Genomic DNA, 24,771 nt, shown 5'->3' with positions numbered 1-24,771 from the left:
TATGATTTTTTTAAATCAAACCATTGCATTCTTTTTATTTATAATTGGCTATGTGGTTTTGATAGTTTCCTGCTGATTGTCTATGAAGTCAGGGATATCAGACTCTGGTCTTCCCCTTAGATTTTGAACAAACACCCACAAAGACACTTACATATTTACTTGCTTGTATGTGCCATGTCCTGGCAGTCTTAGCTGACAAATGAATGACCAACTTGAAAGATTAGGTTTTGCAATGTCTTCCGATTCCTCAATTCATGGCCTCTGAAACATTACCTTGAAACGCAGTGGTTCCCTTTCTGCCTTACTGATTGCTGAAGTCTCTAAGTGGCCTTAATGTCAAATCTAAGGTGCTAAATTTTATAATAAGATCAATTTCCACAGCGTTTTTACTGCCAAATACATTTTTTAAAGGATGCATTAAATTTGAGTCCGTCTAAAGGATGATCGCGAACAGGTTCTTTTAGAGGAAAACAAGCAGAGTACTTGTGTGAATATCTGTCTGACAGCACCTTGCAATACTAGATTATTACAAATGGCAGGGACGTAGCAGCACCAGTGAGGTGACGGGAGAATTTATCATCACAAGTAGGTAGTTTTATAGAATGTCGGTATTACTGAACCTCCATTCTTATAAAAAATATAAGGATCCAAGTTCATTTATCATTTAGCAAGACACTCACCCGCACACAGCCTCCATGGCTTTGCCTTCAGAGGTTTGGCGAATATCAGAGCGTCTTTCTTCCTTTAGTGTCATTCTGTTGTGGTGGTGAGCAATTTGGCAGTGTGCTGCATAACATGTCCATTTTTAAATTCAAAGGGTAAAAGACTAAAAGAAAATAACCCCATGTAGACGCCCACGTCTGAGAACTGACGAGTAAATCTGACTTAATTTCATATAATGGTTTGGCTCACTTATTTGCATTAGTATCTATGAGAAAAGGAAAGAGTGGTCTCAGATAATTCACCCAAGTTAAAATTCGAGGGGCTTCTTGTGCTACCATTGTATAACGTCTTCCTTGTAAATTTGATTTCAGTAACTGTCACGAGACCAAAATACACGCTAGACAGAGCTCTGGCAAAATATGCCGTATGGGCCAAATGTGGCTCTTCTACGTTTTCCTTGAAGTTTTGTTGGAGCATAGTTTCTCTTATTTATTTGCAAGTTATGAATGGCTGATTTTGAACAAGTACTGCAGAGCTGAGTACTCCTTGTAGAGACTATATTGGTCAGAAAACCAAAATGTTTTCTCTCTGGCTCTATTTGGTATATTGCTGTCCACACACGCCATTAGACTACCAGTTTCTTCTAACTCTCCAAATGTCCTGGTTCTGGTACAGATAAATGATCCAATGGAGCAGAAAGGTGGGAAGGCAGATAGAATGCAAATACCTCCACACTACCAGAAAAAAAAAAACTTTATAAATATTACAGAGTGTCTTCTAATACTTTCCTAGGAGAATAAGTAGAAAATTCAGCAGAGGGCCTATGAAAAATGATTTCTGCAATCCAGAGGTTCTGGCTGTCCTTCCCCTACCTAATGAATATTTCATTTGGCCCTGCGCCTTCCCTTTTGAGGCAGCTCATCATTCCCTCTGGGGTACAGACCTTCCTCAGGACCTGAAATAGAGAAGTAACTTCTGCTAAATAATAAAGACATAAACTAACTAATACAGATATAAACTAACTTAACAACAACATCAATAACCCCCCACCATGTTCCAACTGCTAAGCAACTGGAGCAAGGGCTAAAACTGCTTTTGACAGATGGGTGGCTCTAAAAAGAGGTGTAAGAACCACTGTGTTACTGTGATACTATGTTTAAAACATCTCTTTAGAAAGTGGTTGAAATTCTTGGCTGAAAAGAAATCTTTAGTGGTCCTATGATTATGATTATACTATCATTTTATTTATGGTAAATGGATATTATTCATCCCTTTAAACAGTTTTTAAAGTTTCCATTACAAATTGCAGATTTTCTAAGCCATTATCTATTGAAACATATCCTAACTGAAGTGTTTGTCATGATAAGGATCACTTAAGAAAGGTTTACAGTAAAAAGATGTGTGGGATAGGCTGACTAGATTCACCAGAAGGGCAAGTAGTAGGGAATGGCTGGGGTGACGACAACACAGCAGACAGTAGCAGGGATATCAGAGTATAAGGGCTCTAGTCAGGGGAGGGAGGCTATGGGAGGGTGCCATCTGGGAAATGGGTATAAAAATAAATAAATAAAATAAAAAATATATATAATAATAAAAGAAGTATTAGTTGTAGATATCTTTGAATGTCTGGTAGAGTTCTGCTGAGAGTTTATCTGGGCCTGGGCTTTTTTTGGTTGGGAGGTTTTTGCTTTGCTGTTTCAATTTCCTTGTTTGTTATGGATCTGGTTAAGCTGTTGATCTCTTCTTGGTTTAACGTTGGTGGTTTCTGTGAATTTGGAAACTCATCTATTTTGTTTAGATTTTCAAATTTAATAAAGTATAGGTTTTTATAGTAAAAATAAAAAAAATGTGTAGGAAAGTACTACTGAACAGCATTTCATTGTTAAACTACCTAAACTGTCTTACCAAAATTCTGGCATTAGTTCCAGAGTCTGATCTAATTAATTACTGCATCTCTCATGATGTTTGCCATTGTTTTATGTTTCCAATCCCACCCTTATTTCAACTGCTACATAAACACTCTTTGGGGCTTTCTGTCTCTGGTATCTTCCCACCCGCAGCACCTGCTCCCTAGCAGAGCACATAATCCTGACAAAATACAGATTTTCTCAAATAGCTCTGAAATATCCATTGAGTCCCCAATAAAATCCACATTAATTATTAAACTTTCTTTGAGGATTATTTTTTCAGTAACTCATTTTTATTACTTTTTTTGCTCTAACATATTTTAAACTCCCCTCGTGACATCTTACTTTTGTTTGTTCACTCTAATTCAGGCAGATTTGTTTGCTGTTTCTTAGAATAATTTCACACATTTCCTTTGATCCCATCTTCAGTCAAAGGAACAAATCTACCTTTTCTTCATGCCCAGTGGGAAGAGCACAGGTAAACAGTTACTTTTCTGTTACTGTAATAAAACACTGTGACCAAGGGAACTTATAGAAGGAAGAGTTTATTTGAGTTTATGGTTCTGGAGGAGTTAAGTGTTCATCATGGCAAGGAGGCATGGTGGCAGGAGGTGGCCAGAGCAGGAAGCTAAGTGCTCACATCCTCAAGCGGGCACAGGAAGCAGAAAGCAACTGGAAATCTAGAAAGGCTTAAGAACTCTCTAAGCCCACCCCCAGCGATGTGCCTCCTCCAACATGGCCACACCTTCTAAGACCTCCCAAAACAGCACCACCAAGTGAGGACAACCTGTCCAAATATTTGGAGCCTATGGGGCACATTCTCATTCAAACCACACATGCCTTGAATCCCCAGCTCTGGAGCTAGTGCCCTAAACAATGGTGCTAGCTCCTCCTGCTCCCTCGGCAAGCAAGCTACCATTCTAAGATGGTAGCAGCATTTAAATTAGCTCACCCAGGCACCAAGAGGTTAACTTGAGTCTGCATGTGCAAAGCACTTAGACAAGCACCTGCTATGTATTCAGTGCTGCAGTGCTGTCATTTGGAGGCCATTGGCATTGCCTTTGAAATCTGATGTCAATTCTGGCTATGCTGTTTGCAGGCTAGGTTTTGTCATTTTGTTCAATGTTTTCATGCCCCTACTTCTTCAAAGTAGTAGACTGGTAATAATACTGATATAATAAAGGTTCTGTGAAACGAAATGCTGAATGCAAAGAGCTTTGGATAACAAATGACTATGTATTGACTACTCATGGATCACCGTAAGTACTAAGTAGGATTAGCTCCCTCTATTAGAGCAGCATCATTAACAATCTTGCTTTTCATGCTGCTTTTAATATTGTACACTTCAAAAGGAATTAAGTGTATGTCTAACCAGTACAGTCTTTTTTTTAACCCTCAGCACCATAAATTTGAAAACTATTAGCTGCTTTTGCTCCAAAACTTGTATTGTTTCATCATATCATAGATAATATTAGACCTAACCAGTTTGACTTTGTAAGAGAAAAGCAGATGGAAATAACTGCAGAAGTTTAGTTTAACGGGATTTCTAAATGGAGTCATAACTAGTTTCCCCACAGCATGTGAGGTAGGTCAGAGACATAGCAGCATAACCTATCAACACAGTTTAGGCTTTGTCCTTCATGTGCTCTCCTCTGCCCTGCATCTGTGGGTTTTGCTTTTAGCTGAGGTGTCTTATTGCTGCTCTTAAAAGCCACAAACTTCACTTGTCATATATTCACATACAGTAAGATATTAGCTATGTACACAGACCCATCTAACTTTGCTTTCAGGAATGCAACTGATGAATTTGTCAAATACTTTACCTAAAACTTCTTAATGGAAAAAAAGTTTATACTTACTTTTATTGTCATGAGATTAATTATGTTAATGCTTTAGTGTATAAACAAGAGGTACTAAGGGTGACTACTATTTTATACCTCTCTCTGTCTTTAGACATTACCATATATAAAATGAGTATTCCATACATATTAAATTGAACAGAGTCAAATACTAGTATATAATAGTACATTTTGATATATTAAGAACTAATTGGCATCTGATCACCTCTGGATGAAGGGGAGTTGGTCTTCTATAAGGGAGTGACTCTAGATAGACTGACCAGGTTCCAGTGAATGAACTCACATGGAGGGACATCTGGGGACACAATCTTGACTCGATAGACCTTAACATATATGACATAATGCATGAAATCTGGTGGGTGTTATGAGGCATGCAGATAGGTGAAGAGGCTTAAATATGATTAAAATGCATGAAATTTACAAAAAATAGATTAAATATATATTGAGAAGAAAACTATAAAATTGCTTCTCACTGTATCACTATACACATTTGGAATTTGTTCTTTTATTTGACTATTTTATTTCAACTCATTTAAAATCTCATATGAGAATGAAAACCATTGGTTAACAGTATGCTCATAACCCTAACGTACTTACTTTCATTTTTTTTCATATTATTCATGAAAAAAGTGGAAATGTATCCTTTAGGAATGGGAAGAAGTTATGTACAAGTAAGAAGTAATTTAGCATTTCAGTAAAAAACAATCTGAACTTAATGCTTATGAAAAAAAAGGAAAGAGGAAATTAAATGACAAAACTAATCTGAATTTAATATTTGTGATAAAAGGAAAAAGAAAACTAAATAACAAGGGTTTTTGGAATTTTTTTTACAACAGGGTCTCCCTATACCTCACTGTATAGACGAGGCTGGCCTCAATCTCACAGAGATCCATCTGCCTCTGCCTCCTAAGTGCTGGAATTAAAGGTGTGTGCCACCATATCAAGTACCACATTTTTAAATTTTTGTCTGAACAAAAGAAAGCAAATCGGGAGGTTTCCTAAATTGGGAGGTTTTTCATGAGATCCATTAAGTACATGGGTGTAATGTGACTTTTTCCATCAGAAAGGTTTACAAATAATTGAAGAATTTCAAACCAACAAGTCACAGAGGCAGGTAAGATTAAAATAGTTTTGTAGATTAAAGCTGAAATTATCTCATGACAGCCCTGTACAGAGCCTAGAACAGAGAAAATGGGAATGTGGCTGAGTGTTACTAGTCTTAGAAACAATTTCAATGGAAGCTGTTTTTCAGGAGGCAAGGGATTTGGTAAATTTATTTTAGGTAGGATTTATTGAATCAAGTTACATATGGAAGCTGCCAGATCCTGTCATCCAAATCTGTAGTATATTTTGCAATGTAATCCCAGCGTTTTGGAGGCAGAGGCAGAGGCAGGCAGATCTTTGTGAGTTTGAGGCCAGCCTGGTCTACATAGTGAGTTCCAGGACAGCTGGGGCGACAGGGAGACCTTGTCTCAAAAAGACCAAAAAAAAAAAAAAAAGTAAAATGAGATCCATTTTGCTAATTATATTTAGAGCTCTATGTATATAATTCTGTCCTGTAGCAGAGACAGTGCTTAAAATGCTTTAATGTACACTGAAATTGAAACAGAAGCGATTCATTTGGTAAAGAACTGAAATTAAACACAAAATCCCTTCCTCCTTAAGTATAATGGAGTATTTATTGTTCTTTCTACCAACTAAGCCCCAGAAAGCTATCCTAAAACTTTCTTCCTATTCTCCCTTGTCTTCTACATCACATCACATTATGCTCATGCCTGCAGAACTGTAATCCCTTCTTTTTGTGATGTTGTAGGAAGAAGTGGGTGATGGAATGTATGGGAAGAGGATATTCTTACTGGGTTTCTGTAAATCCTGCTTTCAAGAAAGTTACTCTGATAAATGAAGGTGCCAAATACTGTCTCTTTAAGAGTTCCAGTAACTAAAGAAAAATAGAGAAAGCATGTATGATTGCATCTGTGTGCACGTGTGTGGTATGCATGCTCCTACATGCATGTATATTCCTGTATCTTCTAGAAAGTCATCAGATTTCGTGGGAGGGAAGATAAGCCAATGAGAGATTCCTGGGTTCCATCACTGCAAGGTCTGCTTGTAGCTGAGGGGCTCAATCTCATGCTCCACTCTCTGCCTACTCTCTATAATTTTTACACAGACCTGAAATACATCTCTATAGCTCAATACGGGGGCCAAGTGACTGATCTAATGACTTGGAAGAAAGGAGAATGCCTTTTCCTTGTCTATCTCTAAAATATCCTTTAGCAAAAGCATTTGGATTGTGACAAATCACCAGACATAAGTCACTGACACTGACAGGGTCAGGGCTCTGTCTGGCTCAGGTTTCAAAGGATTTCAGTTCATCACGGTGGGGAAACCATGGCAGCAGAAGCGGCCAAGTCCACAGCAGAGGAGCTGGTGAAGAGCCGTTCACAGCACACAGACCAGGATGCAGAGAGTTCAGGGCTGGGGCCATGGCAGGCACAACCTTCAAAGGCCTGCCCCAGTGACATTATTTCTTTAGTCACCTTCTTCCCCTGAAGACTCCACAGCTTTCAAAGTAGAGCTACAAACTGGGAGTCAAACACCAAAAATAAAAATGAACCTATGGGGGATATTCCAGTTTCAAGCCATAAATACATATAATTGTCAAAATTACAATGAACCCAGGGGGGAAAAATACATAGCCTTTGAGAACAGGCCTAAGGAATTTGAGAACAGGCCTAAGGCCTAAGACAAATTTCAACTTACTTAGAGCATTCATTTTTAATTTTCAGGGGTATGTATGAACCAAAGATAGAAAATAATACTATCTGAAATGCATTAACATTATTAATGTAATATCATAATACATTGATAGTATTATGAAATAAAATGTTAATTTCTTGATTAACATGAATGATAAACCTTAACTCCAGGGCTGGAGAGATGGCTCAACGATTAAGAGCATTGGCTGCTCTTGCAGAAGACCTAGATTGATTCCCAGCACTCATGTGGCAGCTAACAAGCATCTGTAACTCAAGTTCCAGAGGATCCGCTGCCCCCTTCTGAACTCTGTGGGCATTTCACGACACGAGTGCATGTACACACATGCAGATAACACTCACTCATACACACAAAATAAAAATAATAAAACTTTTTTAAAAAACGCCTTAACTCCAAACTGCAGCCTAGCACTTTTTCCATTGTTCTCTCCTCGTTTTAGCAAACACATCAAAGACATCAACATTTTTTCCTAACAGAGCATAGCAGCAACTTCAAAATACCCTATGATATAACACTTTCCAACAGCTCTCAGCCATCTCAAAAAGCAACAGAGGGAAAACCTATTTTTATCAACTGTTGTAAGAGACATTAGTCATCATCATAATTATCAGGTACAGGCTTGGATGCAATCTTGAGTGTTGTTGCCAGCAGACGGATCCCACATCTGTTCTAAAATGACTTGAAATGCAACACGTTAGAAGAAGGATGCTTCATTCAGACTTCAACTACAAGGAAGAGTGCCCACAGGTTTAAAGGATGACTTTTTTATTATTTGTGGAAATAATTTATTATGTAAATAGTGCTTAAGTACCAGTAGCTTTTTCTGAATGTTAGAACCACATACGATTGTGCTTGGCTTATAACTTTGCCACACATTTCATTAACCTCGCCTGTTTCGGTTATTTTAAATATTAGTTACATTTCAACAAACAAAGCACTGCAATGCATTCTGGTAAATTGCTCTCTAATAAGAGGAGACTAGAGCATGAAGCTCCAACACGGATGTTCAATGGAATACAAATATCCAATCTAGAAGCTCTAATACAACTCTCCTTTCTTTGGGTGACGGCTCTTGGCTATTACACAGAAACCATCATACGTGGCTGCCCTCAAAATGCATTATAGATCGGAATCATCATCTTCCTCCCACAAAATGGCACGAGAATTGATTTCAATTATCATTTAATACTGATTTCCCTCTCCTGTCAAAAAACTCTCCGTCCACATGAAGCTGAGGGTTGGCAGCTGGAGCTCATTTATGGCACTTTTAAGGACTATTGATTTATCAGTGAATTTTCTAGTTCTCTTATGGTTACTGGAAGGATGCCTCAGAGGCTGAATTACATGACAGGATGGGCCAGAATGTTGATAGGCTTAGGGAAGTCCGATGAAAAGAGAAACTTCTCAAAAATTTGTCAGAATGTATTTTGTAAATTAGGTTAGCATGATTGATTATACCAGGCCAAAATTTCTCATGTAGCATTGGACTGAATTTTAATTACATCTTTTCTTCCATTTTTTATGGTGCCTTAGTACATGTCTTTGATATCTGGATATTAACCTTTGTAGAAAATATGGATTTAGAAATAAATTGGATTTATGTCTTTGGAAACTAGAAGGTTTTTATGCACCTGAGATGATTTTTCTTCAGCATATGAATTACAAGACTATTTATATAAGCAAATATGTATGATATCAGTAATTTTTTATGATTTTATGTTCTTACAGATACTCAAAGAACCTATGGGTTTTTATTTGTACATTTAATTTTCTCACCCATTCTTTGTTAAAAGGACAGTGTGTGTGTATGTGTGTGTGTGTGTGTGTGTGTGTGTGTGTGTGTTTGATGGTCAGAGCACAATCTCAAATGTATGTTTTTTCTTTCTATGTTTTTTGAAACAGGGTCTATATGCATCTGCCAAGCTAGTTGGCCCACCAGCTTCTGGAATTTCTCTTTCCTATGCCTCCCAACTCACTGAAGAATCACCAAGATTACAGATGTTCTACAATGCCCAGCTTTGTGTGAGTTTTGGGGATCAGAGTTTAGATAGCCATGCTGCATAGCAACTGCCTCACACACTGAGCCATCACCCCAGCCTCTTCTCTTTTGTCAAGTATAATTTTTGATCAACTTATAACATAAAGGTGATTTTATAACACTTTCTATAAAGGAGAGAAAATGTTTTTCTTCATTTTCAATGAGAGGAAAAAAAAATGTTTCCAATGATAGTTTTATGTGTTTCACAACTGGTTATGTTACAGGTTCTTAGTCCTCCCTTAATTCTCTTTTGTAGCTGAAATGGGTGAAATGAAGAGCTTTTCACAGAAGAGATTCTGACTCATAAAGTTCAAGCCTCCGTTCTTCTCTGCTAAGCACATGCCCTTGGGCCAATGCTGTAGTTCACAGTTAGGCAGCAAGAAGACCCTGTACACAGATACTGTGTCAGGACACCAGATGGAGTGCTAGAGTACCTCAGAATTGTTTCTGTAACAGAACAGGAGCAAAGCCTAGCTCAGCCAAGTACAGTGTCTCACTCACTCAGCCTGAGTAAACTCCGAGCAGTGCTCTACTGAGCATGTTCTCACAAACAGCCACACTCACTGATTCTTTCTCACACAGCATAAACACCACTGGCTTCTGCCGTGTTCCCCCTCCTCCCACATCTGCTGGCCGTCCAGCCCACTTGCTGTCATCCTTAGCCTTCTTTCCCCTTCATCTCATCCTTCCCATCTTCTACGTCCATTCATTCTGCACATCTCATTCCTTCATCCTCTTTGCTAACGCCCCCACAAACAATTTTTAAGAAATCATAAACCACCCCCAAAACTAAGTTTATCTTCTCAGAAACCTTGAGGTGACTTTTTACTACAGCACGTTGTCTGAGGTGATTTTTAACCTCCTTTCCCCCTTCTGCATCATTTCTACTGTTTGCCCAATGGATTGTGCCTGTAACTTGTCCTCTCAGATTAACTGCATTTTCCATGAAAGGCCCCTTTCCCAGCTGTGTTCCCTTTTCATAGCATGCTCCTTCTGTTTCTCAAAGTTATACCCAGTATCCCAATTTTAGATCTTTTCTAAAACATCTTTAACCATGAGTAATAACCCGCTTTATTGGAACATGGGTAATCTTAATTGGACTTGAAATTTATGCTGTGCTGTTTTCTTATTCATTTAATAGGAATACTAAACATGCATACATGTTTTAGTGCATATAAGTACAACACCTTTCCGAAGATATCATAAATAGATTTAATTCAATGGCTGTTACCATGAACTTTATTTAGAACTACAAAGACAAGTTTAAGAAATATTTTCTTCTTTAGACTGTATGAAATCTTGTAAATGAGAGAAAAGGGTAAAATGACTTTTAATAGAGACTAGGTAAGATTAAAAACAAATGGAACAAATACATATCTTTCTCTCCCAGTAGACGACAAGTATATTAGACAATGTATTTTTTAAATATTTTATTATTTTTATTTTATGTGTGTGAGTGTATTGCCCGCATGCATGTGAGTGCACCCATGTTGTGCAATGACATGGAGGTCAGAAGAGGGCTTTGGATTCTCCTGGAATTGGAGTTAAGGATGGTTTATAGCCACCATGTGGGTCCTGGGAATTGAACCCGGATCCTCTTCAAGAGCAGTGTTCTTAACCACTGAGCCATCTCTCCAGCCCCCAACAATGTATTTTTAAACAGAGTTTGTGGGGACCTAAAGGCCCCACCTTGCATAGGTCCTAAAAGCCTATGCATAGGACCTAAAGGCCCCACCTTGCATAGGAAGTTACTGGGGGCACGGCTTGGCTTGCTTTGAATGTCTGAAGAATACTTCCACACTGCTGAGGAGTACATGATCAGCGAGTGACCATCCTTAAGATACACCCTCGTGGGGAGGGGGGAGTTCCAGGTGCCTTTATAAGCTCTGTAATACCTGTAATAAATGAGTCCCTGCTTGACTAGACTCCCTGTTGTGGCTGAGTGTCCCTGGGAAATGGGGGCTGCATGGGCTGGTGAGCAGCATGCTTACTCATCCCCAATCCTCACTATGGCGGGGGCCGCTGGTTCGAATCCCCGGCAAGAGTTGACAAGGGAACCCAGTTTCTGTGGATATCAAATTCTCTATAGTTGGAGGTGTTCATGGAGGGGCAGGGAGATGTGCTAAGTATTACCAAAGGGATTTGAACATCCATTAACTGACTGTATCGTGAAGTGCAGGTGATCTGTGTGCATTCTCTGTAAGACGAATTCTAGGTAAGGTTATGTCATGCCCTTTATTGAGAGAAAGAACAATGTAATAACGACAGCAGACCCTATAGCAACAGAAAACTGAGTGCACATTTAGTTCCCAGCTTCGGTTTCCCCCTCTAACAACATGCTGAAATTAATGACTCTTTGGTAGTATCAGCACCAGCTTAAGTGAGTTAATAAGGAATGACTGGAGCCTACCAAGTGTTCAGAAGTTTCAGCTTCACATCTGTCAATGTATTATCCACTGGTAGATCTGATGGGCTTGCTATTTTATGTCATGTGAACTTTTGTTAAAATCTACTTTTCAATTTTTCATATTTACTTCAGCTATGATGATAGCTCTCTGAACCTATTCTTCTACACAGAGCTTCAGTGAGAAGAAAAGAAGCTTTAAAATATTTAAAGTCTGGACAAGGATATGTAACAAACTAAAATTCACATTTCTTAAGACTCAGCTAACACTAATGATGTTCTTAAAACAGCAATCTCAGTTATTGTAAGCTGTTTCTTGTCAGACCAGCTGCAAGGAGTAGATTTCATTACCCACATACCTTCTGAGTGGTCAGAAACTTAATGCTGAGACTCAGCAGGACTGAAGGGGTGTGGAGAGGGAATTGACTCACACTGTGATTTATAATAAAGGGAATCATTTCCAAAGAAATTTTATCTGAGAGTTAACAACTCCTTTGAGATTTTCACCATCAACTCAGCAGGATACTCTTATTTTGTTACACTTAACTTTTGTTTTTCTTACCTCTTACAAAGGAGTCAATCCTCTAAAATTACAGCAGAGAGTAGCTGAGTCTAAGTGTAATCCAGTTTGATCCTACTTCAGAGATTGCTATTAGCATCCTACCAGCCATGTCTGAAACCTTATGTATTCATTATATTAGTTTTAGGACAAAATAATTACAATATAAGTGACATGTTTTAATAAGTCTTAAGAGTTTTGTAAAAACTGTATGTACACACCTTTTTCTGTCATCAATGACAGGCTATTGTAGAGGTATTTTGAGATGTTTGCCAAACTTAGATTGCTCCTCTCTAGAAACTAGTGTTTCCCCATTGAAACAAAGATGAGATGGGGGGATGTGGGGAGTGATTCCTGACAGTTCCTAACTCTTTGGTCCAGGCATTTGAAGAGGGCTTGGAATATTAATGTGATTTTAAGATTTCCGTTCTCCTGAAGAGCATACCCTTTCATAGGTTTCCCCTTTCAGAATGCTAGGTTTATTTCCATGAATTTTTAGTGATCATCTAATTTCCTCTAACTTGCCCTAGATTCTAGTACTTTGCTTTATTAACTGTAAATACATACATGAAAAGCTACAGCTCTGTTTGGCCAGTCTTGTTCTCTTCCAAAGTACAATACGTGCCCTGGAAGGTTTTAATGAATAGTAATTCTGACTATTGAAACGTTTCTCATTTCAGTGTTTTGTGTGAGTGTGAGTCTGTGGTGTGTGTGTGTCTCTGTGGGTGCACAAATCCTTGCATGAGCATGTGGTGGCCAGTGGTTAATGTTAGATGTCTTCTTTTATTGCACCCCACCTTATTTTTTAAGGCAGGGCCTCTCACTGAACCTGAACCTGGAGCTCATCCCTGGCTATCTAGAAAGTCCTTGGAATCTACCAGTCTTTGAATATTTATATGATTTCAGTTCCCAGCACATGATTGCTAACTATTCTTCAAGGATTTAAACTTAATGAGTATTCATGGAAGACATTTGAAAAGCACAGTGTTTATGGAAGGTAGATTGAAACACAAAGATCACAAGTTGCGCATAGTAGAGAGGTTAAAGGCACAATAATCCCTTGTTGTAGGCTGATGATCTGGCTTTTATCAATTCAATTTAGTCTTTCTGGTGGACCTCCAGTGATTACAAAATGATAGGAAACTCTCTTTTTCAAGTCTCACAATACAGCCGAATTGGGCACAGAGACTATAATACAATGTGACTAGTGGAATACGGACAATTCAAACCAAAGGTCCAAGGGTGCCGGAATTCACAAGCTGACCTGGAGATACAGTGGGTGGGAAATCCTGGTGAGTACTTAGAGACACCGCATGTCTTCTATTCATTCTCTAAATTCTGATTCTATATCTTTCAAACGATGAACAAAAGAGTAGGTTATCTAAGTGAAAGACAAGCCACACATTTCTCATTATTGCCAGAGTTTATAGTATAATAACATTATATTTGTCAAGTATTTCTGAGAGTTTTGCTAATGTTTATTATGCCCCAGGAGAATTCTCTGACCATGTAATGATTCACATTCTGCTCATAATGATTTATTATTATTTATAATGACCGAGCTGATCAAACATTGTAAAGATAGGAAAACCTCCAAAAATCTTGATTCTTAAAGCACAGGATATTTATGTCGCATTAGCCAGTGAGGGCACCTGTGAAATGAGAGCTTCTCGTGAAATGCTTTCCCATAAATCCATTGCTCCTCCACTGCTTCGAGTCTGCTGTGAACGACATTTGTTTTCTGTAAAAATATTACCTCCTGTATTGATGGTATGATGCACAGCTTCTTAAACAATACATTTAACTGTTTGTTATTACAGATTCTTGCGAGTACTTACATATTCTTCATAAGCCTCATGGGCTGGGGGAGGGGGTGCTCTGTATCCTGGTACTGCTGCTGTCCCTCTGGCTCGAGGGGTAGGGACACCTCTCGCTACAGGGGGCACCGGAAGAGCTCCCCGTGTCACAGTGGTCCCTCGTGGGGTAAGAACACCACGTCCAGGAGGTGGAGGAGGAGGAACAGCACCCCCGCGGCCCCTAGATGGTCACAAGAAGATGAAGGGAAAGGACAACAGATAAAACTCTCAATTCAGCGCCTCTCCAACTTTTGATCCCCCCAACTTGATAGATATCATATAAGATGCAAAGTGTTTTGCCATCCACATTAAAACACAGTTTTCTGAGTCAGGGCTGTCCTGTAGCCCCAGCTAGCCTGGAACTCTATGTACAGCAGGTTGGCTTTGATAGTAGGGATCCACCTGCCTTTGCTTCCTGGTGCTAGGACAAAAAGTGTGCACCACCATGCCTGGCTTTAAGATGCTTTTCTTTAAACATTATGATGTAGTCTTCATGAAAATTGTGTAAACTATTTTTATATTTTATATTATATAAGTTTAAAAGAAAGAAACAAGAAAAAGAAAATTGTACCTTGATTATATTTCAAATGTAGCAGGAAAAGTCAAATCAGAGCATTATTTGAGATATGCAGGGCTGGCCACCTGTGGGGCCAACCTCAGGTGTCTAGGTCTTCTTCCCTCAGAGAATTATTGACTATGATGTACAGTGTGCACAATTAAAACAAAACAAAACAAAACACAAAACAAGAAACAAAACCAAAAACCCTCATCAGCCTGCCTGTTAATAAAATGTGTGACTCTGGCCAGAGTGATATCATTGTGTTGTTATAACAGCTTAAGTTTCAAGTCATGTGAATCACAATCAGTCCTTATTGATTTATCAGCATGCATGGCACCCCTTCCCTTTCATACTTTCCTATGGGAACTACGGTGCTAGTGAGTCAGTATTTGATAAAAAGACACTAGATTAAGTGTTAACACAAAAGTCACTTGAACTAAAAGCATGGGATCAAATGGGTACAGCCAATTTTTATGACATTTGGAAGCCTTTAGAAAAGGTGAGTGTTTGTCTGACATCTTAGAGCAAATGCACGGTTATTTCGTTTTTTATTATGTCTGGAGGTTGGCCTCAAAAAAGCACTGCTTTCAGCAGGAACACTAACGCTTTGAGGAAAATGATGATCATTGGGATGCGAACACTCACAGTGTTTGGCTGTGCTTGCATATGGGGATGTGGGTTATGATTTCTACTATGAATAGCAGTCAACTGGCTCTTTCTTCCTTGCAGAAAATGAGCTTTTAGAAGTGAAGAGTAAGTATGCTGGTAAACCTTCTAAAAGTTTAGATTGTAAACCTTATCAACAGAGAATTTAATGTGGACTAAATCTACAGAGCACTAGCCTAGACCTGGGGACAACAGGAAATGTTTAAAGCTGCAGAGGCAGCTCCAAGAACAACCGTGGCTAGGAATGAAAGATCCGATGTTATCATAATAACAAAAAACATTGGTGAAAGAGAATGTAAATACCAAATTTGCCTTAGCTTCTGTTGTAGTTTGAATGTGAAGTCCTGCTGTTTGGGGAGGTTATGGACTCTGCAGAAGGGGGAGGCTTGTTGGAAGAAGCAGGTACCTAGGGATAGACCTTGAGGGTGAGAGCCTGGTCCCAGTTCCTGTGCACTCTGCTTCTTGCTCTACTGAGATGTAAGGAGTTACGCTGTCCCAAGCACAGACTCCCCTCATTATTGGTCACATTCCACTGTGCCTTTCCCACCGTGATGGATTATATTCCCTTAAAATGTGAACCAAATAAACATTTGTTTCCTTCCTTAAGCTGCTTCTTGTCAAGTATTTGGGCAAAACGAGGAAAAAAGCAGATTTTAAGTACCTGTTTGCTCACAAACCACACAAGGCCAGGCTTGTCAACTGCTGCACTAATCCCTGTTCAGTTAGCATTTTAATAATATCAAAAGTGCCCATGTGTTGATAACAAATCTGTGGCTTGGCTGCATCACTAAATAATGGTGGGTAAGCATTTGATCTAAAACATACTTTTTCCTAATGACTACTATCCATATTTATATATCTATATTTTTTGGTTTTATAATTATGAAATGTTCACATCCAATTCAATTTTTAACTTTGGGTCTGAATCCAGCCCTAGGAGTACTTTATCCTGAATCTGTCTCGTTATCTCCTACACACGTGCTCTTTCATTTCTCTGCATGTTAACCCCATTGATTTCTCCTAGTCAACTTACAACACACATCACCTATTTTAGGATACTCTCCTGGGCTAAATGCCCAGCACAACATTCTTTTTTTTTTTAGTTTCTTATTTCTTCAAAGAACATTTTCTGCATTTAATTTTTTACTTCATACTCATTCCTGAGCCTAATCAATTTAGTCCTTATCCACTACTCTTGGAAGACACCCTTGAGACCTCCAGGATCTCAGCCTGACAATTTCCTCTTAGAGTTCCCATGACATGCAGCTCCAGTATTATACTGAAGACTCTGTGGGTTATTATCTGGAAAATAATTCTTTGGACATTTAGTCTTTCTTTTCTCAAGATAGGGCCTCCCTGTAGCTCAAGCTGGCCTGGAACTTGCTATGTAGACCAGACTGGCTTCTAACTCATAGAGATCTGCTTGCCTCTGACACCGAGTGCTGGGATTAAAGGTGTGGGCCACCTCGCTGAGCTAGGACCTTCATTCTTTTCTCCACTCTTGACTCTCTGTATTTCAAGTGGTATTCATTTCTGTCAGTCTTGGGGAATGGGAGGGTCTTTCATTGTCTCCCCAACTATGAAGCAGTCTCTCTCTCTCTCTCTCTCTCTCTCTCTCTCTCTCTCTCTTTCTTTCTCTGTCTCTCTTCTTGCCTCCCCAATAGGTATAAATTTTATCATCTACAGTATTGACTAAGAACCTTTCTAAAAAATAGCTATGATTTTGGCTCTCTTTTAAAACTTTAGTAGTTTTATATATTAATTCTTATTGGTTTCCATAAAAAGCCTTCGAAGTCTGCCCCTAATGATAACAATGCACTACTATTTATTCCATTATTGAACAAATTATAATTTTAGAATAAAGATTTACCAAAGGCAATATCCATTTAAATTTGATAAATACTCTGCACCAAAGTAAACCTTTTTTCCCTTGAACTGCTTCTTGTCAAGTCTTTGGTTACAACGATGCAAAAAATGACTAATTCAGCTTCCATGCCCCTGTTTCCTTATGCTGATAATGAAGAAAAATCTATTACTATAAAGATTCTTTAAATTTTAAAATAAGATAGATGAATTATTGTTAAAAGGTTAGACACTCAAGGAACACAGAGGAAATGAATGGCCTTGTTAGTCATCCTAAACATAAAGTTATATTATCTCCACTAAACTGATGATACTGCATGAATTGATATTTCTGAATAACAAAAGCAGCTATTTTCTATGACTCAGACCATATGATTAACCCGTTTAAGGTAACTTGTGATGCTGTTACCAAAGATCTCACTATTTACCAAAATGATGTTAGAAATGGAAATATTTCATGAATGACTGATACCATAAAAAAGTATATGTGAAATCAATCAATGTTTAATCAGTAAGCAAATGACCTTGAAAAGTATTAGCATGCTTGAGGTTTTTTGAGCTAAAAATATGAAGAGCTTTAGAAAAATATGTGTTTTCCTTTAGTCAGATTTAATTTCCACATTGTCATATTTTCCTATACATACCTGTTTCCTTGATAGTTCCTTTGTAAATTCTTTACTTTTTTCTGATAAAGGGCAACTTTTTAAAGTATTTAATATTTAAATGTCTAAAACAGTAGCATTTTCATAATGATGAATGAACTCTGGGCATTAATTAAAACCGCAGAATATCAGTATCTCTTAAGCTAATTTCTACATGATGAATGAGATATTATTCTAGATGTGTTCCTCCCCAACCCTCCAACAGCACTGGGTTACAGATCCACATGGCTTTTTACATGGATGTTAGACATTTTTTATTTATTTACTTACTTTATATATATATATATAATTTTATTTGTTTATTTTGGTCTTTTTGAGACAGGGTCTCCCTCGTAGTCCCAGCTGGCCTGGAATTCACCATGTAGACCAAGCTGTCCATGAGCTCACAGAGAACTGCCTGCCTGTGCCTCCTGAATGCTGGAATTAAAGGCATGTGCCACTATGCCCGGTGAGTATATATATTTCAACATTTAAACAGAAAAGCTTTACTCTGGCTCATACTTTTTTACAGTTCTAGGCCACGACTGAGCAGACCCAGTGCTTTCAGGCTTCTTACAGAAAGCAGGCAGAGGGTAGGGGGCAGCCCAGTATGGCAGCCCATGGCAGAGCAAAGCTGCTCACATTGTAGAGGAAATAGAACAAGTTCTCACAGAATACTCAGAAGGTGCTTACTTGTGTGATCCCAAACTTCCCACTATATCCAACCTTTTAAAGTTCCCAGTACCTATCAATAGCACCAATTTGGAGTGTAAATGCTCAGGGATGTTAGTCGATAGTTTTTTTCTGTGGTGTCTTTACCTGCCTTTGCTACTTGAATATGAGTGTATGTTTGCCTTTTTATAAACTAATATTTTCTGTTAAAAGTTTGAAAAATTCAGAATCTTAACAAAACAAATTCTAAAAGAGAAAATTTTTAGTTGTTAAGCAATTTGCAAAGCCAAATACATAGAAACCTTATATAACCTTGCCCACAATCATGCAAATGTGAGCTTCTGGCTATCCTGAATGATGGAGATACGTGTGTGTGTGTATGTGTGTGTGTGTGTGTGTGTGTGTGTGTGTGTATGTGTGTGTGTGTGTGTGTATCAGTTTATTGATCTATTTGGGAAGATTATATTCATTCAAGGATCATTAATGGAACAGATAAAATGTACAGCACAGTTTTCCTTGTGCAAGGCCCTTCTGGTTTAAAAAGGCAAATGGCAGGGCTGGAGAGATGGCTCAGTGGTTAAGAGCACTGATTGCTCTTGCAGAGTCCCTGAGTTTGATTCCCAGCACCCACATAGCAGCTACAAACTGTCCTTAACTCCAGTTCCAGGAGAATCCAAAGCCCTCTTCTGACCTCTGCAGCATTGCATGACACGGGTGCACTCACATACATGCAGGCAATACACTCATACACATAAAATAAAAATAATAAATAAAATATATTTTTTGAAAAGGCAAATAGCTATATAAACTCTGTACCCTAATCTTGGGGGTAGAACAAGAAGTAGAGTCTGGATTCATTGCCTTATTTTTGAAGGGCAGGTGTCAGGAGCCCAAATCATGAATTCTGGAGGCAGATTGCTTATATTATATTAAGTAGCACTGTAACATTTCACCCAACTTTTTTGTTGATGTTGACTTTTTGTTTATTTATTTGTTTAATATATATAGGGTCTCACAATTTATCCCCAGCTGGTCTGGAACTCAATATACAGACCAGACTGGGTTCCAAGTCAGAGATCAGCTTGCCTCTGCTTCCTGAGTGATAGGGTTAAAGAGTGCACAAATCTTTTTGTACCTCAGTTTCTCACTTGTAAACTGCAGTTATGTCAAGTTCAAAGAATGTGATGTGATAATATATGTAAGCTCGTATGTGCTACCTAAGCAGCCATGGTTTCTATTCTGTTGTGGTGAATGCTCATCGAACTGTTATTTATTCCTAGTTGGGGTCATGACATAGAACATATCAGCAAAGGCCAGGCATCATCCTTTGCTGTTAATTTACTGAAAGTGCAACTAATGTACCTCGAAGGAGCTGAGGGAGCCACTCTGATTCCTCTGCCTCTAATACCTCTGCCACGACCAGAATCCTCGGAGCCATTTAAGTAAGATAATTCACGTAGTTGTTCCTGACGAATTTCATCATTGTAGTCCTAGAAGAAGAAACAGGACATAATGACTTAATATCAGACATGGGGTCCTTAGAGCTAACACACACACACACACACACACACACACACACATACACAAAATGGCTGGAGATAGAGATATAGCTCAGCATTTGCCTTGCATGGGTGAGATCCTGGATTTGAGCCCCAGCACTCCAAAACAAAAGGAAACATAACAACATTGCATAGCCAGAGCTGAGTCTGAGCCGAGTGTCCTACTTCAAACATGTGATCCCACACTCAAGAGCTTAAGGTTGGAGAGAACTATCTCTGAGGAGATTTCAGGAACTTACTGGGAACATAGTTTCAGGTGAATACAGAATACTGAATGAGCCCTTGTCTCAAAACAAACAAACAAACAAACAAAAAACCCCTAAACAAGCAAACATTCAAAGAAGTCAGTTTTATTTTCTGTCTTGAGTTTTATATACAAAATATCTAAAATGTTATTGCTGAAGATGCATGTACTTAAAATCCTATTATTGCATAGAGAAATTGAAGTTTCTTGTTTTATCAAGGACTATGGACTTTGGATTCCGTGTTCTTAGATATTATAGAAGTTGTTAGCTAGAAAACAGAAGGTAGCAGTGTAGGATCACTGCTTGGAAGGTACCTCGGCTGTAACTGTCAACACGAATATTACTGAAAATCAGCACATGTGCACAAATATGTGTATTCTGTCAAAGTAATTCCTGTTTTATAAAACAAAAGAGAGAGCTCTCATGGCCCAGAGCAGGGGATTTTGTCTTGGAATCATTTATACAACATGCAATACTAGAGTCCTGCTTCAGATAATGGAAACTGTAGAATCCCACTGAACACCTGGCATATAACAGTTTAAAACAAGGAATGTCATATGTGCTTTATTGCTGTGTAACAATGGAATTTAGGGTTCACAACTACAACCACAGATTCAGAGTCAAGCCACTATTTATCCTTCCTCTGTGTGCTTATCAGTCAGGTATTTCAATCATAATGAAGAGTGGATCTGAGTTATTACAGCTAGAAGCTACATTTAACAAAAATGATAGCCTTAATTATTTCTCCACTTAGAACAGACACACACACACACACACACACACACACACACACACATACACACACACACTCCTCCCTAGTGGAGCAATAAGAAGAGTCTCTGGTCAGAAACTTGAAACTTTTATAGTCACTGGGCCAATGAAGTTTGAAACACAGCTTGGAGTTAAAGTCAAGTGTAAGACTTTCAGTGACCAATGCCCAGTTAGAACCATAAACATGGGAAGTATGTGTTAAGTGAGGTAAAAAAAAGAAAGAAAATTCAGTCATCCACACAATGCTCACTGCCAGAACCCAGCAGAGCTGCATCCTATCTGAGAATTCCTAATGCAGACCTTTGCTACATGCTCCAGAAACCGTCTTGATCACAAGCAAAACTGCTAGCCATTCCAAAGCACCTGTTTTCTTATTTTAACATGTTGCTGTTATGTTTACCCTCTTCATCACTGATTATACTAATAGTGGGATTATCACAACTGACAGAAAAGAGTTATACAAGGAAAATGATAGTTTCTAATAAGTCATATATTATTCAGTTTCTACCTCTTAAGTAATACATTCAAGTATCAACTACATTGAAGAATAAACATGTCTATTATGTTGTTAGGAATACAATGCATTGCTATTGCTGCTTGAACAAACCAGCCAACCATCAAAATGGAGCATGAATCTCATAATCTTCCCAAGCAGTGTTATTGGCTTAATGACCTATCATGTAATGCTAATAAAAACCAGAAGAGGGTACTGGATCCCCTAGAACTGGAGTTATGAAAGGTTGTTAGCAGCCATGTGAGTGCTGGAAACCAAACAGGGCTCCTCTGCAAGATCAGTCAGTGCTGTTAATTGCTGAGCCATCCCTCTAGCCCTGAAGGTTAATTCTTAATGTAAGTAAAACTACTCTTGTTAATATCCAACCAAGTTCCTTATGAGCTTAGCTAGAAATTTTCATTTTAAGTGAGGAATCATTTTCTAGGTTTATAGAAGCCATGAGAATGCAGACAAGTGTCCTGCTTCAGATAATGGAAACTGTAGGATCAAGTGTAACTGAGTAAAACTCCAGTAGCTATGTTCTGAAACACTGTGGCTCCCAAGCCAGGCTACCCAAGAGCTTCTCAGTTCATGATCAAATATATTTTGATGCTCAAATATGCCTATTCTAGGAGACACGGAACTCTTCTGTTCCTCAAGGATTCCTTTATGGCATTGTAGAACTACCTTCTAACTTCATTGCACCAAAGGCTCACATATCTCTTTTCTTGGTCAGATACAGTGTGAGAGGGCCCTCCTTGTTCCACCCATGGCTACTTTGTTTATGTCACAAGAGTATTTTTCCTAATAAAATCTCTCCATGTTTAATCCCCTTTTGGAATCTCTTTTATCAAGAATTCAGCTTAAATACAGAAATCTGACAAAGTCACGTGTTGTAATAACAAACTGAGAGCTTTGGCAAACTCATTCATAGTGACACTGGTGGAAGCTACTCCATTCAACATATCCTATACTGTTGTTGAACTAGTGTACCTGCTATTCTCCTTTTTAAATGTGGGTATAGATAGGTTGGATATTAAACTCATTACTGATTACTAAAGAAGGCAATAATTAGGATTCAAGAAAAAACTGCAACTTGTCTCAGACTTTAAGGAAAAATGGGGAAGAGCCATGGAAACCAGCAAACAGAAGACATAATTTGAGTCAGAGATTAGGACGATTTTCTACTATACAAGGACTATGGCAGCCATGGACAAGCTGCCTTCTGCATGTGTGTGGTGGGATATGCAAGGAAGAATATGAATGCCCAAAAGTAGCTTAAGAAGGTTCTGGTAGGAAGTAATGCAAATTTTAATTTTTTCCTGTAATTTCCAAAGGCCTTTTTGATATCAAAATCAGTTTTTAAAATGTACCACTAGAAATAATAACAGATACATTCACAATACATTTTAGACGCCCCTTTCCCAGAATGTGATAAATTCACTCTATGAAACAGTTTCTATTAAATTCACGAGTGTTCTCTTTGGCTTCTCTGACAAGGCCCACCCACTGTGATGGCGTATGGTATAAACAGCATACACAGAAGCTGAGAGCATATAGAGACTTGGACGTTGCTAGAAAGGCCTTGTGCTCACAGTCCACACGTTTAATGTATATGCATAATTTTCCAGTTACGTACACTCTCGTCCATCTGGTGTAGTGGCATTTTGCCCAAATGCAAACTGGAAAGATTATTTCACTTGCATTTAGATGCCAGGTAATGGCAGGTGTTAATAGACTACCTGGGGGTGCAGTTAGGGACCATTTTCCTGCCAAATTCCCTCCACTAAGACTCCATGGGCCCTGGTGCCACATATTTAAAACTGTGATCATGGATTAGTGAGATGACTCAGTGGATAAAGGCACTTGCTGCCAAACCTTACAACCTGAGTTCATTCCCCTGAAATCATGTAGTAGAAAGAGGGAATTAATTCCTGAAAGTTGTCTTAAGCCCTCTAAATGCACCTCTCCTCCATGCACACAACAAATAAATTAATTGAAAAAAAAATCACTTATAACGTGAATGTAGACTCAACCCTACTGCTAAGACTGCCAGATGTCTTCAGGAGAAAATGAAATGTAGCCTGGAATCCTTCTGGGTCATGACAAATCTCAGCTCCTATAAACCAGAGTAACAAACAAGAAGGTGAAACTGAGCGTGATGGCACATGCCCTCAATCCCAATAACTTGGAAGCCAAGGCAGGAGGTTCACGAGTTAAAGGCTACCCTGTATTACAAAAGTCAAAACCAAATATAAAGAAAATGTAGGCCCTGAGCCAGCCTCATACTTGTAACTGAGTTGGACTATATAGAAAGTTATTTTATTAAATGGCTAGCAGATATTATTTAGCAAATCAAAGGTTTAGATCACATCACTGAATAGCACAGGGTGGACTTTACTCAGCTCAGACTGCATATCAGAAAATTCATTAGCAAAATATAGGCAACGAAGAGTAAATTATCAGTAATCAGCCAGTGAATGACTGCATATGTGTTATATAAATCTTTATAAAATTACTCAGCAAAGAAGATTGGATACAACAAACTCAGAATATTGTAGACTTTGAGTCTTATATTGCTACCAGGGGCAATTGTTGATCCCTCCCCCAATTTTCTCTTTTTTCTCTATTATTAAAATCTTATTGTAAACTGTGCAAAAATAATCAGCAACTATGATGATATTAAAACAAATAGGATATGTATATTTTACAGGATTATCAGAAAGGCTTATTGTTTACTTTGACTTTATTGAACATTGGCTATTGACATATGGGTCTGTGTGTCACAATCTTTGGAATGAACAAGAAAGAACTCAAGTGTTTGGTGTGAGATTGTTACACAAATGAGAGTTTAGCAAGTCAGCTACGTCCTCAAGACAGATACAGGATACTAGAAAAATATGCAGATTAATGTAACTGTCAGATTTGAGCTGTCATGAACACCAAGTTTCATTTGTCAAGGCAAAGTCAAAATGATTATAAACATGTTCAGCAAATTTTCCTGGCAAATTGTTGTACATATGGTATAGGAACCTGTTGCTGTGCTCTATGGTGGCCTGACTCCAGTCTTGGGGGGCAGGGGATGAGTAGGCACGAAATCAACAACACAGACTTAAGGAGATGCTGCTCAGTAGCGGGCCACCAGCAAGCTCGTTTATTGCGTACAAAGGGCTTTCCTATATACCCCCAAACCTCCCTCATTGGCCCTGAGGGTTGAGCTGTATATTGGTGTGGCCAT

General features: G+C 38.5%; 1 protein-coding gene across 1 annotated transcript in view; it reads right to left on the bottom strand.

The window, feature by feature from the left end:
* Khdrbs2 (KH RNA binding domain containing, signal transduction associated 2) overlaps positions 1 to 24,771 on the bottom strand; it is a 225,098-nt gene extending 200,327 nt beyond the window's left edge. Inside the window, exons 1-3 of the mRNA XM_008846524.2 lie at positions 24,718 to 24,771; positions 19,828 to 19,955; positions 14,047 to 14,245 (exon numbers count right to left, since the gene is read on the bottom strand). Coding sequence (XP_008844746.1) covers positions 14,047 to 14,245; positions 19,828 to 19,955; positions 24,718 to 24,771 — 381 coding nt within the window. The remainder of the gene's footprint in view (positions 1 to 14,046; positions 14,246 to 19,827; positions 19,956 to 24,717) is intronic.

This window comes from Nannospalax galili, unplaced genomic scaffold, assembly GCF_000622305.1.
Source record: "Nannospalax galili isolate Female #2095 unplaced genomic scaffold, S.galili_v1.0 scaffold582, whole genome shotgun sequence".
Classification (NCBI taxonomy): Eukaryota; Metazoa; Chordata; class Mammalia; order Rodentia; family Spalacidae; genus Nannospalax; species Nannospalax galili.
The sequence above is the reverse complement of the archived record's forward strand: the minus strand, read 5'-3'. Positions and strand labels throughout refer to the sequence as shown.